At 39.7% G+C, this 12,481-nt stretch overlaps 1 protein-coding gene across 10 annotated transcripts in view; it reads left to right on the forward strand.

Annotated features, from left to right (window-relative positions):
* Window positions 1-12,481, forward strand: part of TJP1 (tight junction protein 1) — a 279,503-nt gene that overhangs the window by 238,438 nt on the left and 28,584 nt on the right. For all 10 annotated transcript variants that reach the window (XM_033190726.1, XM_033190728.1, XM_033190727.1 and 7 more), the window contains 7 exons: window positions 182-321; window positions 1,522-1,627; window positions 5,597-5,747; window positions 8,928-9,036; window positions 10,012-10,231; window positions 10,508-10,692; window positions 10,795-10,890. In XM_033190726.1, the coding sequence (XP_033046617.1) occupies window positions 182-321; window positions 1,522-1,627; window positions 5,597-5,747; window positions 8,928-9,036; window positions 10,012-10,231; window positions 10,508-10,692; window positions 10,795-10,890 (1,007 nt within the window). The remainder of the gene's footprint in view (window positions 1-181; window positions 322-1,521; window positions 1,628-5,596; window positions 5,748-8,927; window positions 9,037-10,011; window positions 10,232-10,507; window positions 10,693-10,794; window positions 10,891-12,481) is intronic.

Genomic DNA, 12,481 nt, shown 5'->3' on the forward strand with positions numbered 1-12,481 from the left:
TGGTTTTTCTGTGGTAATGCTATTCTAGTTTTAATTACTATGTTTTTGTAATATTTTGGTATCTGTTAGAGCAGGTTGTCATTGTTTTTGAAGTTGCATTGCCTCTTCTTATACTGTTCTCTTACAGATGCTTTCCAGAATCATTCTTATGCTCTTGATTTTTTATTTTAATGACATATAGTCTCCGGAGTAGAGATGAAGAGAGAATTTCTAAGCCTGGGGCTGTCTCAACTCCTGTAAAGCATGCTGATGATCACACACCTAAAACAGTGGAAGAAGTTACAGTTGAAAGAAATGAGAAACAAACACCTTCTCTTCCAGGTAAGCATAACAAAACGCTAAGTTCAAGAAATGTTTGCAATTAGAGTAAAGTAATTGTTAGGATTTACAGAAGATTTTAAAGATGCAATTATTGTTGTTCTCATGTGTGAATTTGTCTGCATATGACTTCCAGCATTTTCCTTATGGGTAGCAGGTTGGCACAAATCAGTAGCCTTTCATGAATGTTACCCTTTACTTTCTAGATGGAAAATGTTCATCGTTAACAACTTCTTGCAATTAAGAAAGTTGTTTTCCAACACTGCTCTTTAAAGAGAAATATGAGATTGGCTTCAAAAAGTTAGAAAAAATGTTATTTTGCTTTTTTGAAAGTGTTTTCATAAACATCTTACTGATTATACCGTTATTTATTTATGGTTTTTGTTTTTGTTTTGTTTTTTTTGAGACAGAATCTCACTCTGTCACCCAGCTGGAGTGCAGTGGTGTGATTAGCTCACTGTAACCTCAAAATTCCTGGGCTCCAGCTGTCTTTCCACCTGATCCTCCCTACTACAGGTGTGCACCACCACACCTGGCTATTTTGGGTTTTCTGGTTTCTTTGTGGGGTGTTTTTTTGGGAGAGATGGAATCTTGCTTTGTTGTTCAGGTTGGTCTCCAACTCCTGGCCTCAAACAGTCCTCCCACCTCGGCTTCCTAGTGTGTTGGGATTATAGGCGCAAGCCGCTGTGTCTGACCCAAGAACCCTTTTCAAACTGTCTATGAAGACAGAACAGAAGAATCAGCAGGGTGCTAAGATCAGCTGCCTGGGAGGCCTGGAGATTTTGTTTCTGATGTCTTTCACTTCCTTTTCTCAAATCGTCTTTCTTGCTCTGCTTGCTTAGTGGCAGAAATATGGTTATTGAAAACCAAATTTTAGCATAATGAGGAAAGGTAGCTACTTGGGTAGTCTTAACAGGGAAATGTAGGAATTCTCTCTTCTCATCTATTTTTGTTATTCGTTCCTAAAGAATAGATTTTTCAAATTCTGATTCCTGGAACTATGGAAAACACAGGTGAATGTGTAACATACCTACTTGTTATAAAGACTTCAGAATTTATTACCATAAAATGTACTCTAATACATGTGGTAGATATGTTCCTCATCAGGTTCTCTGAACTTATGAATTATATATTGCCTGGTTGCTTGCATTATTATTCCATGTTTTTCTAAAGTGAGTCCTACCCAATTTTTTTTTTTCTTAGAACCAAAGCCTGTGTATGCCCAGGTTGGGCAACCAGATGTGGATTTACCTGTCAGTCCATCAGATGGTGTCCTACCTAATTCAACTCATGAAGATGGAATTCTTCGGTAATACAATTTTAAAGTTGTATTGTTTTCTTTGTTCATTATTAGGCATTATTTAGAGTAGGAATTTAATTGTAAACCATATTGCATATATTTTTTAAAATAGTACATACCACCTAATACTATGATTAGTTTTTTTATTTAACATTCTGCTACTTATATATGATAGTCAGTTAGAAATTAGACAACAGGAAATTTTTGGATGCATTCTTTCTCACCACTCTCTCCTGCCTAGTTTTTAAGTTAGGAATTAGAAAAAAAAAAATTTCTGTTCAGACATCAGAATTTCCACAGCTTTCCGATGGAGCGTTAAAAAAAAAAAAAATGTGTTTCTCAATTTCAGCACTAGTGGCATTTTGGGCCAGGTAAGCGTTTATCGTGAGGGGCTGTCCTGTGCATTGTGGCATGTTGAGCAACATTCCTGGCCGCTAGATGCCAATAGCAGTTCCCTAATTGTGACAATTAGAATTATCTCTGGACATTGCCAGATGTTTCTTTGGGGGCAAAATCATGGTTGAGATTATTTGAGAACCTGTTCTAGGGTAGTTAGCAACTCAAAAGTAAGTTTTTGCTATCTTTTTTTTTTTTTTTTTTGAGACGGAGTTTCGCTCTTTTTGCCCAGGCTGGAGTGCAGTGGCGCAATCTCGGCTCACCGCAACCTCCGCCTCCCAGGTTCAAGGGATTCTCCTGCCTCAGCCTCCCGAGTAGCTGGGATTGCAGGCATGCGCCACCATGCCTGGCTAATTTTGTGTTTTCAGTAGAGACGGGGTTTCTCCATGTTGGTCAGGCTGGTCTTGAACTCCCGACGTCAGGTGATCCACCCGCCTCAGCCTTCCAAAGTGCTGGGATTACCGGCGTGAGCCACCGCACCTGGCTAGTTTTTGCTATCTTAACGCCTTTCATTACTTTACCTTTCATACTTGGTAGAATTGAGATATAAATTTGTAAACCAATTTCAAACCATCATGATCAGCAAATTAGTTTTTTGTTTGTTTGGTTAGTTTTTTTTTTTAACAGGGTTTTGCTCTGTCGCCCAGGCTGAAATGCTGTGGGACGATCTCGGCTCACTGCAACCTCTGCCTCTCGGGCTCAAACAGTCCTCCCACCTCAGCCTCCTGAGTAGCTGGGACGAAAGGACACATACCACCACACCTAGCTAATTTTTGTATTTTTAGTAGAGATGAGGTTTCACCATGTTGTCCAGACTGGTCTAAAACTCCTGGGCTCAAGCAGTCCACCAGCCTCCCGAAGTGCTGGGATTACAGATGTGACCTGCCATGGCCAGCCTGAATTAGTTTTTTTATTGGCAATGGTAAAGGGGACATGATGTGAATAATTGAAAATTGGCAGATTTCCTCAAATGGGTTGGATCTGGACCCCTGACTCTCGTATTTTCATTGCTAAAGAAAATTGGGTGGTTGTCTTAGACCCAGCTAGGTAGATAGAAGTAGTTTCTGAAAGAGATGGGGCTTTTACAAGTTTAAAATTGTACAATTTTAATATTAGGTAACTGATAATTGAACCTTTTATAAGTTGTGAAGGCATAGGTAGTCCTCTTCTTTTTCCTTTCTTGGGAATTGCTTGAAAATTTGCGTTAGTATTTAAGGTTTAGGAAACTGTAATGATAAGATTCCAGAGACGGGCCAGGCGTGGTGGCTCACGCCTGTAATCCTAGCACTTCAGGGCGGGTGGATCACGAGGTCAGGAGATTGAGACCATCCTGGCTAACACGGTGAAACCCCATCTCTACTAAAAATACAAAAAAAAAAAAAAAAAATCCAGGATGGTGGCATGCGCCTGTAGTCCCAGCTACTCGGGAGGCTGAGGTAGGAGAATGGCATGAACCCAGGAGGTGGAGCTGGCAGTGAGCCAAGATCGTGCGACTGCACTCCAGCCTGGGTGACAGAGCAAGACTCCATCTCAAAAAAAAAAAAGAAAGAAAGAAAGAAAAATTCCAGAGACCTCCTTCCCTGGGAGAACAAATACCAAAGAGGATTTGTGGATGTGGGCAGGATTAGTAGCTGTGCCAGGAAAGATTTGGTTTTTCATTTAAAGCCAATGAATGGATTTGATGCAGAAGTTAGTCTGTTTTGCTATTGCAAGTAGTTAACATATTGCAGGCAGGACTAAGTATGAAATGTCAGTCATCGAAGGCACATGACACTGTTGGTGAGATCTGGCCTAAACTTGTCTTCTAACAGTGGTTTTCAGAAGCCAGGTTTTACTAAAGGGTGGATACTGTGTTCAGTTTTTTTACTTTCTGAAGCACATTAGATTGGTCAGGGTTAAAAGAGGATTTCCAAAGACTTACAGTCTTTTTGTTTTTGTTTTGTTTTGTTTTAAAGAGGGCCTCACTCTGTCACCCAGGCTAGAGTATAATGGTGTGATCATTGTTCACCATAACCTCAAACTCCTAGGCTCGAGGAATCCTCCCACCTCAGCCTTTGGAGTAGCTAGGACTACAGGCAACGAGCCAGGAAACCCAGCCAATTGTTTTTTGTTTTTTGTTTTATTTTGTTTTCTAGTAGAGACAGGATCTTGCTGTGTTGATCAGGGCTGGTAACAAATTCCTAGGCTCAAGCAGTCCTCCTGCCTCAGTCTCCCAAAGTGCTGGGATTATAGGCTTGAGCTGCCACACCCAATTAGACCTGGAGTCTTAAGGACTTCGAGGAAATATTTAAAGAGCTTTCAGTACAGTGGGTTTAGGAGAGGAATCTATGAGAATGCTTTTGACCTGGCTAGGGTACCACTACAACCAAGGGACTTGGACCATTTGTAGTAAAGCTGGTAAATAGTTTCATGGAGGGATCAAGGGTGCCACCAGCCAGTGAGAGACCTCTTCTGACTCTCAGGCTCTTACTGTTATGACAAGCTGATGTTAGTTCCAGGTCAGGTCACCCAATCAGAAGTGAATAAATAGTAAGTTCTGAAAGTTAAGGTGATCTCTAGTTGGCTTAAAGAGACTAGAAATCTCTCCTTCCTCAGCACATTCATTCATTTATTTGACTTGTGTTTTTTTTGTTGTTATCTGTTAGTTTCTAATAATTTGGTTATTACATAATAAAGGCTATAGGGATTTTTTTCTACCTTCTTGTCTGAATAGGTAAAATAGTGTATTTTCTTGGCTAGGAATGTGGGAGTACTTATGAATACCTAGAAAGGAAATATTGTGGGTAATTTGTAATTGCAATCTGTTTCTGTCTGGTCAATTCTTATAAGGCATCTTTTAGTATTTGTTTTGAGGAGTGTCACAAGGTTTCAACACTACACTGATGCTAGAGGTGGGTGTGTATGCATTATTTTTTTTCCATTCAGAGAACTAGAAAGGGACAGAGATTGGATGTGGGGCTAATCTAGAAAGGCTGAATGACTATATGATTTGCATTGTAAAACTCAGAGGGGCAGCCAAGTAAGTTAACTACTGTCAACTACTGAAAGAGTCCACCAACTGCAAAGTTTTTTTTAAAAATCACTATCTATTGCATGTAGAAATCACAATGCTTGGAGCCTTATTTTGACTCCATCGTGTCAGGAAAATTAGTCAATTTATAGTTCAATATCTACCTTTATTTAAAAAAGTTTGACTTTTCAGTTATTTAATAGAAATGCTGTGTGATTTGGGGTAGAAAAAATGGAAGATGTTTTTAGCCATTGGGAATGTACCCGTGTATTCCCAAGACTGTTTGAGAGTTGAGAAAACATTGTTTTACAAAGTGATTTTATAAATTAGTTATGTAAAATAATACTTGCATATTAAATTTGAATATTCCAAAACTTTGTTAATCAGAAAATAGTGTTATTAAGTCTGGTTTGAATTCTAACACTAAATTTTATTTAGTAAATCAATGGTATGTGGGAAGTTTTAGAAATGATGTTTCTTTATTTAATTTTGAATGTAGTTTTCACTGTAGTGTTTGCTATAATGTTTTAAGCTCTTCTTAACTGTTTCAAATGAAATATCTGTTTTAACAGACCCAGCATGAAATTGGTAAAATTCAGAAAAGGAGATAGTGTGGGATTGCGACTGGCTGGTGGAAATGATGTTGGAATATTTGTAGCTGGCGTTCTAGAAGATAGCCCTGCAGCCAAGGAAGGCTTAGAGGAAGGTGATCAAATTCTCAGGGTACGTCAGTATTGCAACTTACATGGGTTAGAAAGTACTTGGATCACCAGAAAAAGGTATCAAACAACAAGCTTACTACTGTAATTAGATTGTAATCTGTATGCAGTCTCCATTGAGCCAATTAAACTTTCAAGTCAAAATCCATCAGGTCTACCTTATGCATAACTTCTCACTTCCCATTCTTGTATCTTGCTCTTGTTTACTGCTATATTATGTGTTAGTAAAGAATATGACATTTCATTTCTACCACTAGTGTTTACAGAAATAGAAGAAAATAAGTCTTATATCCCGATGATAATATCTACCAGGTAGTCTTTGGAAGTTCAACTAAACATTCGGACTGACAAGACTCTGCCATGGGCCACAACTTGCCAGCAAGCAACATCCGGTGTTCCACTCCCATGTGAGTCATCTTGAAGCAGGCCACACAGCCTCTGGGACCTTCTTAACCCCAGATAATGGCTCAGGCACAGGGAGATGGAATTCACCTTAAAGGCGGATGTGTAAGCTGCCTGGCTTTGAAACTTCATGCTCCACAAGAGACAGGATCTGTTACATAAATCAGCAAAGCCCAGGTTAGATGCAGATTATCAAGAGAGTCTATAGAGTCCTCCCTTCCTTCCCCATAAACAGTGTCATCTAGTGACATAGTACCATCTTAATCTGTCTCCTGTTTCTTTTTAAAATATCCAAACCTCCATTTGATTTGCTAGGTTAAACTATGTCCCATTTAAATCAGAAGGTATCTGTCCGTTGTAAGCTCCTGCATTTATTCTGCCTCTCCACCACAAAGTCTTTACCATGGCCTCTCTATTCTGGTCTCTTTCTGTGTTCAGCCTGCCTCTTGCCAGTGTCCTGGATTCAGCCTCCTCTCTGCTCCAGAATCTTGTAGCTTTGTTGACTTTCTTCTCTTTCTGTCTCCCGTGGTTCTTCATCTATTTTCCACTGTCTTATTTGTCCTGTTTTGCTGTTGAACTTGTTGAAGGATGTGGTTGAGGCCCTTGCCTGTTTTCTTGTCAGTCATTGTGGTCATACAGTTTTACAGCCTGGCTTCCACCTTCACCACTACTGAAGCTCAGTTTTCAATAAGCCATGGCTGAGCTAATGTCATCCTCAAGCCTCATTTTCCTTTATGTTTTAGCAGCGTTTTGACTGTCTTAATCTTTTTTGAAGTACTTTCTTCCTTAGATTCCATAATACTGCCATTCTGGTACTCTAATTTTTTTATTCTTTTCCTGCCTTCTTTACTGATACTTTTAAAACTTGGGGAATGTTGGTTATTCTCTGCTTCTCTTGCTATACTGTCTCTTTCTTGGGTTTGGTGGCTCAAGTGAGCAGCTCACAATCAAAATCTTGTTCACTCTGAGCGATTTCCTGAGCCCTGTCCTTTGCTCATTCAATCCTCCTCTTTTTCCCTTCAAACTTAGCATGTCAGAAAGTCAAGGCATCATCGTGGCTTCAGACCTGTTTCCATCTGATCTGATACGGTGATTCTTTCTGAAGATGTTTACATAGTTGTCGATCAAGTTATGTCAAAAACATTTAAATACAACATGTATAATAATGTTCACTATACCAAGGAAATTAAACCTATTTTCTTACCCACCTCTTAATCCTGTTTTGAAGTAATCAGGGCATACGTTTTTTAAATGTGTCTTTTTTTTTTCTTCTTAAGACAGCGCCTCACTGTCACCCAGACTGAAATGCAGTGGTGTGATCACGGCTCACTGCAGCCTTAAATACCTGGGCTCAAACGAGCTTCCCCTCAGCCTCCTGAGTAGCTGGGACCACAGGCATTCACCACCACACCTGGCAAATTTTCGTATTTTTTGTAGAGACAGGGTTTCACTGCATGGCCTAGACTGGTCTCAAGCTCCTGGGTTCAAGCGATCCACCTACTTTGGCCTCCCAGAGTGCTGGGATTGCAGACTTGAGTCACTGCGCCTGGCTAAAAAATGTTTCTTAATAGTTCAGTTTTGTTTTGTTTTCTGTTTTTTTTTTTTTTGAGGCGGAGTCTCGCTCTGTCGCCCGGTCTGGAGTGCAGTGGCCGGATCTCAGCTCACTGCAAGCTCTGCCTCCCGCGTTTACGCCATTCTCCTGCCTCAGCCTCCCGAGTAGCTGGGACTACAGGCGCCCGCCACCTCGCCCGGCTAGTGTTTTGTGTTTTTTTAGTAGAGACGGGGTTTCGCTATGTTAGCCAGGATGGTCTCGATCTCCTGACCTCGTGATCCGCCCGCCTCGGCCTCCCACAGTGCTGGGATTACAGGCTTGAGCCACCGCCCGGCCTTGTTTTGTATCATAAAAGTGGCGCATGTCAGATTTTTTTGTTTGTGGGCTTTTGGGCTTTTTTTTTTTTTTTTAATCTGGAAAATTTCCAAAAGGTGGAAAGAAGAAAACCTGCCTGTAATCCTGCACACAGTCACTGGTGACATTTTGATAAGTTCATTTTGGCATTTAGAAGCTTCTAATAGAAGTAAATATTTACTTGGCAAACACTGAGCCTGCATTACACAGATGCTGTTACGGGGATGCCGTAGTGCAGACTGTCTTTTCTAATCCCATTTTCTTTTGATTTTTTTTCTCAGCAACTTGTAAAAAGTTATCTTTTTTTCATCTAAATTGGTTAAATTTTACAACAGATTATCTTTAATGTCAGGACACACTGAATCTATTTAAATAAATTTATACCTTCAACTCACTTTACTTACTTTCTGTTTTTTTTTAAATTAGAGGATATTCTTTTCTCCAAAGTAAAATAAGTTTTTTCCTCTTAAAGACATGATATTTTCGGCTGAGCACGGTGACTCACGCCTGTAATCCCTGCACTTTAGGAGGCCAAAGCGGGCGGATCTAAGGTCAGGAGTTCGAGACCAGCCTGCCCAACGTGGTGAAACCCCATCTCTACTAAAAATGTAAAAAAATTAGCTGGCCGTGGTGGTGGGCACTTGTAATCCCAGCTACCCGGGAGGCTGAGGCAGGAGAATCGCTTGAACCTGGCAGGTGGAGGTGGTGGTGAGCGAAGATCGTGCCATTGCACTCCAGCCTGGGCGACAGAGGGAGACTGTCTCAAAAAAAAAAAAAGAGTGATATTTTCAAATTAGGTAGACTGAGAGTATCTGTGTATGTTATTTTCATATTCTTAAACAGCCAAGAATGATTTATGAAATCTTATTTTAATAGGTAAACAACGTAGATTTTACAAATATCATAAGAGAAGAAGCCGTCCTTTTCCTGCTTGACCTCCCTAAAGGAGAAGAAGTGACCATATTGGCTCAGAAGAAGAAGGATGGTGAGATGCTGTCAGAAAATGGAGGAGATAAATCTGTGGAGTTTGAGGACTTACAAAGGGATTTATTCCATTTTTAAAAAATAAGTCACTCAAAGTTGAGTGATGAATGAATTTGTTAATCTCAGAGAAAGTTACGTATTCCGAGTCATTTAGGGGCACAGAATTTCAGATGATTCTCATTAGCAGAGCGTGCTAATAGGACTAACCTTTATAGTATTCTCATTTAAATAAAATGCCGTCCAACCCTGTGCAAGTGATGGAAAGTGTTGATTTATTAGCCATCAGAACCATACAAAAGTATATATGAGCAGCTTTCAAATTTTGTGTTGATGTTTCTAAGCAATACACTCAGTTGTTTATTAGCACTAATTCAAGAGAAAACCCCATTTTTTCTGTAATAAAGTAGATACAGTTTTCACTTAGAGCCAGGGTTCTCAGCCTTGGCACTGTTGACATTTTGGACCAAATAATGTGGTTTTAGGGGCTGTCCTGTGTATTGTGGATATTTAGGAGCATTCCTAACCTCTGCTCACTAGATAAGATGCCCCTAGCACATACCCCTACCCTTTCAGTACACAGATGGGACAGTCAGAGCTACATATTGGCAAATGTCCAGTGTTGGATGGCGAGGGATAAAATTACCTTTATTTGAGAACTGCTGATTTAGATTTGGAAATGTCTATAATGTTTGCAGATAAGTTAGGAGATATAATAGAAAACAAGCATGTGGCTTTTGACAGGTTACTTAATGTATTTTCTGCATCAGTTTTCCTAGTCTGCAAAATGGACATACTAAGAGTTTCAGTTCTTACAGTGACGAATACATGAAATAAAATACTTAATACAGTACCCGGCACATAGTAAGAATTTGTTGGATACTGTTACTGATATTATCATAGCATCTTTACATAATATACTCTTTCAGATTGTTATCCCACTAAATATTGATAATGTGTTTGTTTTTGTTCCTTTTAGTTTATCGTCGCATTGTCGAATCAGATGTAGGAGATTCTTTCTATATTAGAACCCATTTTGAATATGAAAAGGAGTCTCCCTATGGACTTAGTTTTAACAAAGGAGAGGTGTTCCGTGTTGTGGATACCTTGTACAATGGAAAACTGGGCTCTTGGCTTGCTATTCGAATTGGCAAAAATCATAAGGAGGTAGAACGAGGCATCATCCCTAATAAGAACAGGTATGAATGCTTTGGACACTTCTCACAGAGTGGATCAAGTGCATGATGATAGATCATTTCAATCCCACTGGGAAATTTTGGTAATGTAAAGAATTATTTTTCATCGTGTTCATATCTATAACTGGCTTAGCTTTACAAACTCCTCTTTGTTATAACCATTAAGATTTAAACTGCAGGTGAACTTCTATCCAGTGTTGTACATTTCGTTTCATTGTGGGTCTTTTTCCATTTTGCATTTTAAATGCCCTTATTTTAATTTTCTCCTTTCTTGTGTAGAGCTGAGCAGCTAGCCAGTGTACAGTATACACTTCCAAAAACAGCAGGGGGAGACCGTGCTGACTTCTGGAGATTCCGAGGTCTTCGTAGCTCCAAGAGAAATCTTCGAAAAAGCAGAGAGGATTTGTCTGCTCAGCCTGTTCAAACAAAGTTTCCAGCTTATGAAAGAGTGGTTCTTCGAGAAGGTAGTTTATTTTCTACAGACTGACCTAATAGCCTTTAACATCAATATGCTTAAGAAAGAAAAGGTATAAAATATGTTGTTTTTCTTGTGAATTTCTTTCCAGCTGGATTTCTGAGGCCTGTAACCATTTTTGGACCAATAGCTGATGTTGCCAGAGAAAAGCTGGCTAGAGAAGAACCAGATATTTATCAAATTGCAAGTAAGTAGTAGCTTCAGGGCTAACTTAAATGAGGTTGGGAGTTACACCTCTAAAGTGAGTGAGTTCTGATTCACTCACTCAATGAAAATAAGACTTTTTGTCAGTGAAAAATCAGCAGTTTATCCCATTCTTTTAATTTGGTGAGAAAACCCCAGTGACCATGTCCTTGTTCCACCAATTCTTTTAATGAGAAAAAAATCACTGTTTAGGAAACTCTTGGCTTCATATGAAAATTGGATAACATACAATGTCGTTGAATCCTCACAGTCATGCTCCGAGGTAAGGAGTATAATATCCATGTTACAGTTGAGCAGCCTGAGACTTGGATGGTGATTGTGTGGATCCTTACCAGTTTCTTCAATCTAAACTTCCTAGTGACCCTAAGTGAACGAGTGACAAGACTTGGCTTTGACCACAACCCTTTCTTGCTCTCCAGCTCTTAGAGTCATTAAACTGACAAATACACCAATAGTTGAAAAGGGTAATAAAACATTGCTAATGTTATCAGCTGTTGTTATTGCAGACATTTATAACAAGATAGTAAGTATAAGTATTGAGGTTGCAGTGCTTTGTTTGCCAAATACGTTTTGCTTACAGATCCTTGTTTTATTTACTTTATTTTTTTAGAGACAGAGTCTCACTCTTGCCCAGACTGGAGTGCAGTGGTTAGATCATTGCTCACTGTAGTCCCAAACTCATGGGTTCAGGCAATCCACCCACCTCAACCTTCCAAGCAGCTAGGACTACAGACATGTGCCAACACGCCTGGCTAGTTTATTATTATTATTATTATTATTTTTTTTTTTTTTTTTTTTTTTGTAGAAATGGGGTCTTCCTATGTTGTTTAGGCTGAACGTGAGCTCTTAGGCTCAAGTGATCTCTGGCCTTGGCCTCCTCAAGTGCTGGGATTACAGGTGTGAGCCACTGCACCCGGTTTTGTTTTATTTTTAAACTGTTTTTGTAATTATAAAAGTGCCATTCTCTGTTTCAAAAAGTTGGAAAATTAATTTTTACACATGTCATCACCACCCTAGATTTTATTCCATTGTATTTTCTTCCACTCTTTTAAGCATATTTTGGCAAAGTTTTATTTATACTGTTTAGAAAAGTTTATATCCTATTTTCCTTTTTCATAGGTAATGGCATATTTTCATTTCATTATTCTGCAATCCTGCTTTCCAGAGAGTTGTGCTAGGGATTTTGTTCCCATTGGTACTATATGACCCTCAGTAAGTTTGGTTTTTGTTTTGTTTTTTTTGAGATGGAGTCTTGCTCTGTCGCCTAGGCCGGAGTGCAGTGGCGCAATCTCAGCTCACTGCAAGCTCTACCTCCTGGGTTCATGCCATTCTCCTGCCTCTGCCTCCCGAGTAGCTGGGACTACAGGTGCCTGCCACCACGCCCAGCTAATTTTTTTTTTTTTTTAAGTAGAGACGGGGTTTCACCGTGTTACCCAGGATGGTCTCAATCTCCTGACCTCGTGATCTGCCCGCCTCGGCCTCCCAAAAGTGCTGGGATTACAGGCGTGAGCCACTGTGCCCAGCTGACCCTCAGTAACATCTTTGCACAATGTTAATTTAAAGAATCAGAACAT

This window comes from Trachypithecus francoisi, unplaced genomic scaffold (assembly GCF_009764315.1).
Source record: "Trachypithecus francoisi isolate TF-2019V2 unplaced genomic scaffold, Tfra_2.0 Lachesis_group3, whole genome shotgun sequence".
NCBI classification, from domain to species: Eukaryota; Metazoa; Chordata; class Mammalia; order Primates; family Cercopithecidae; genus Trachypithecus; species Trachypithecus francoisi.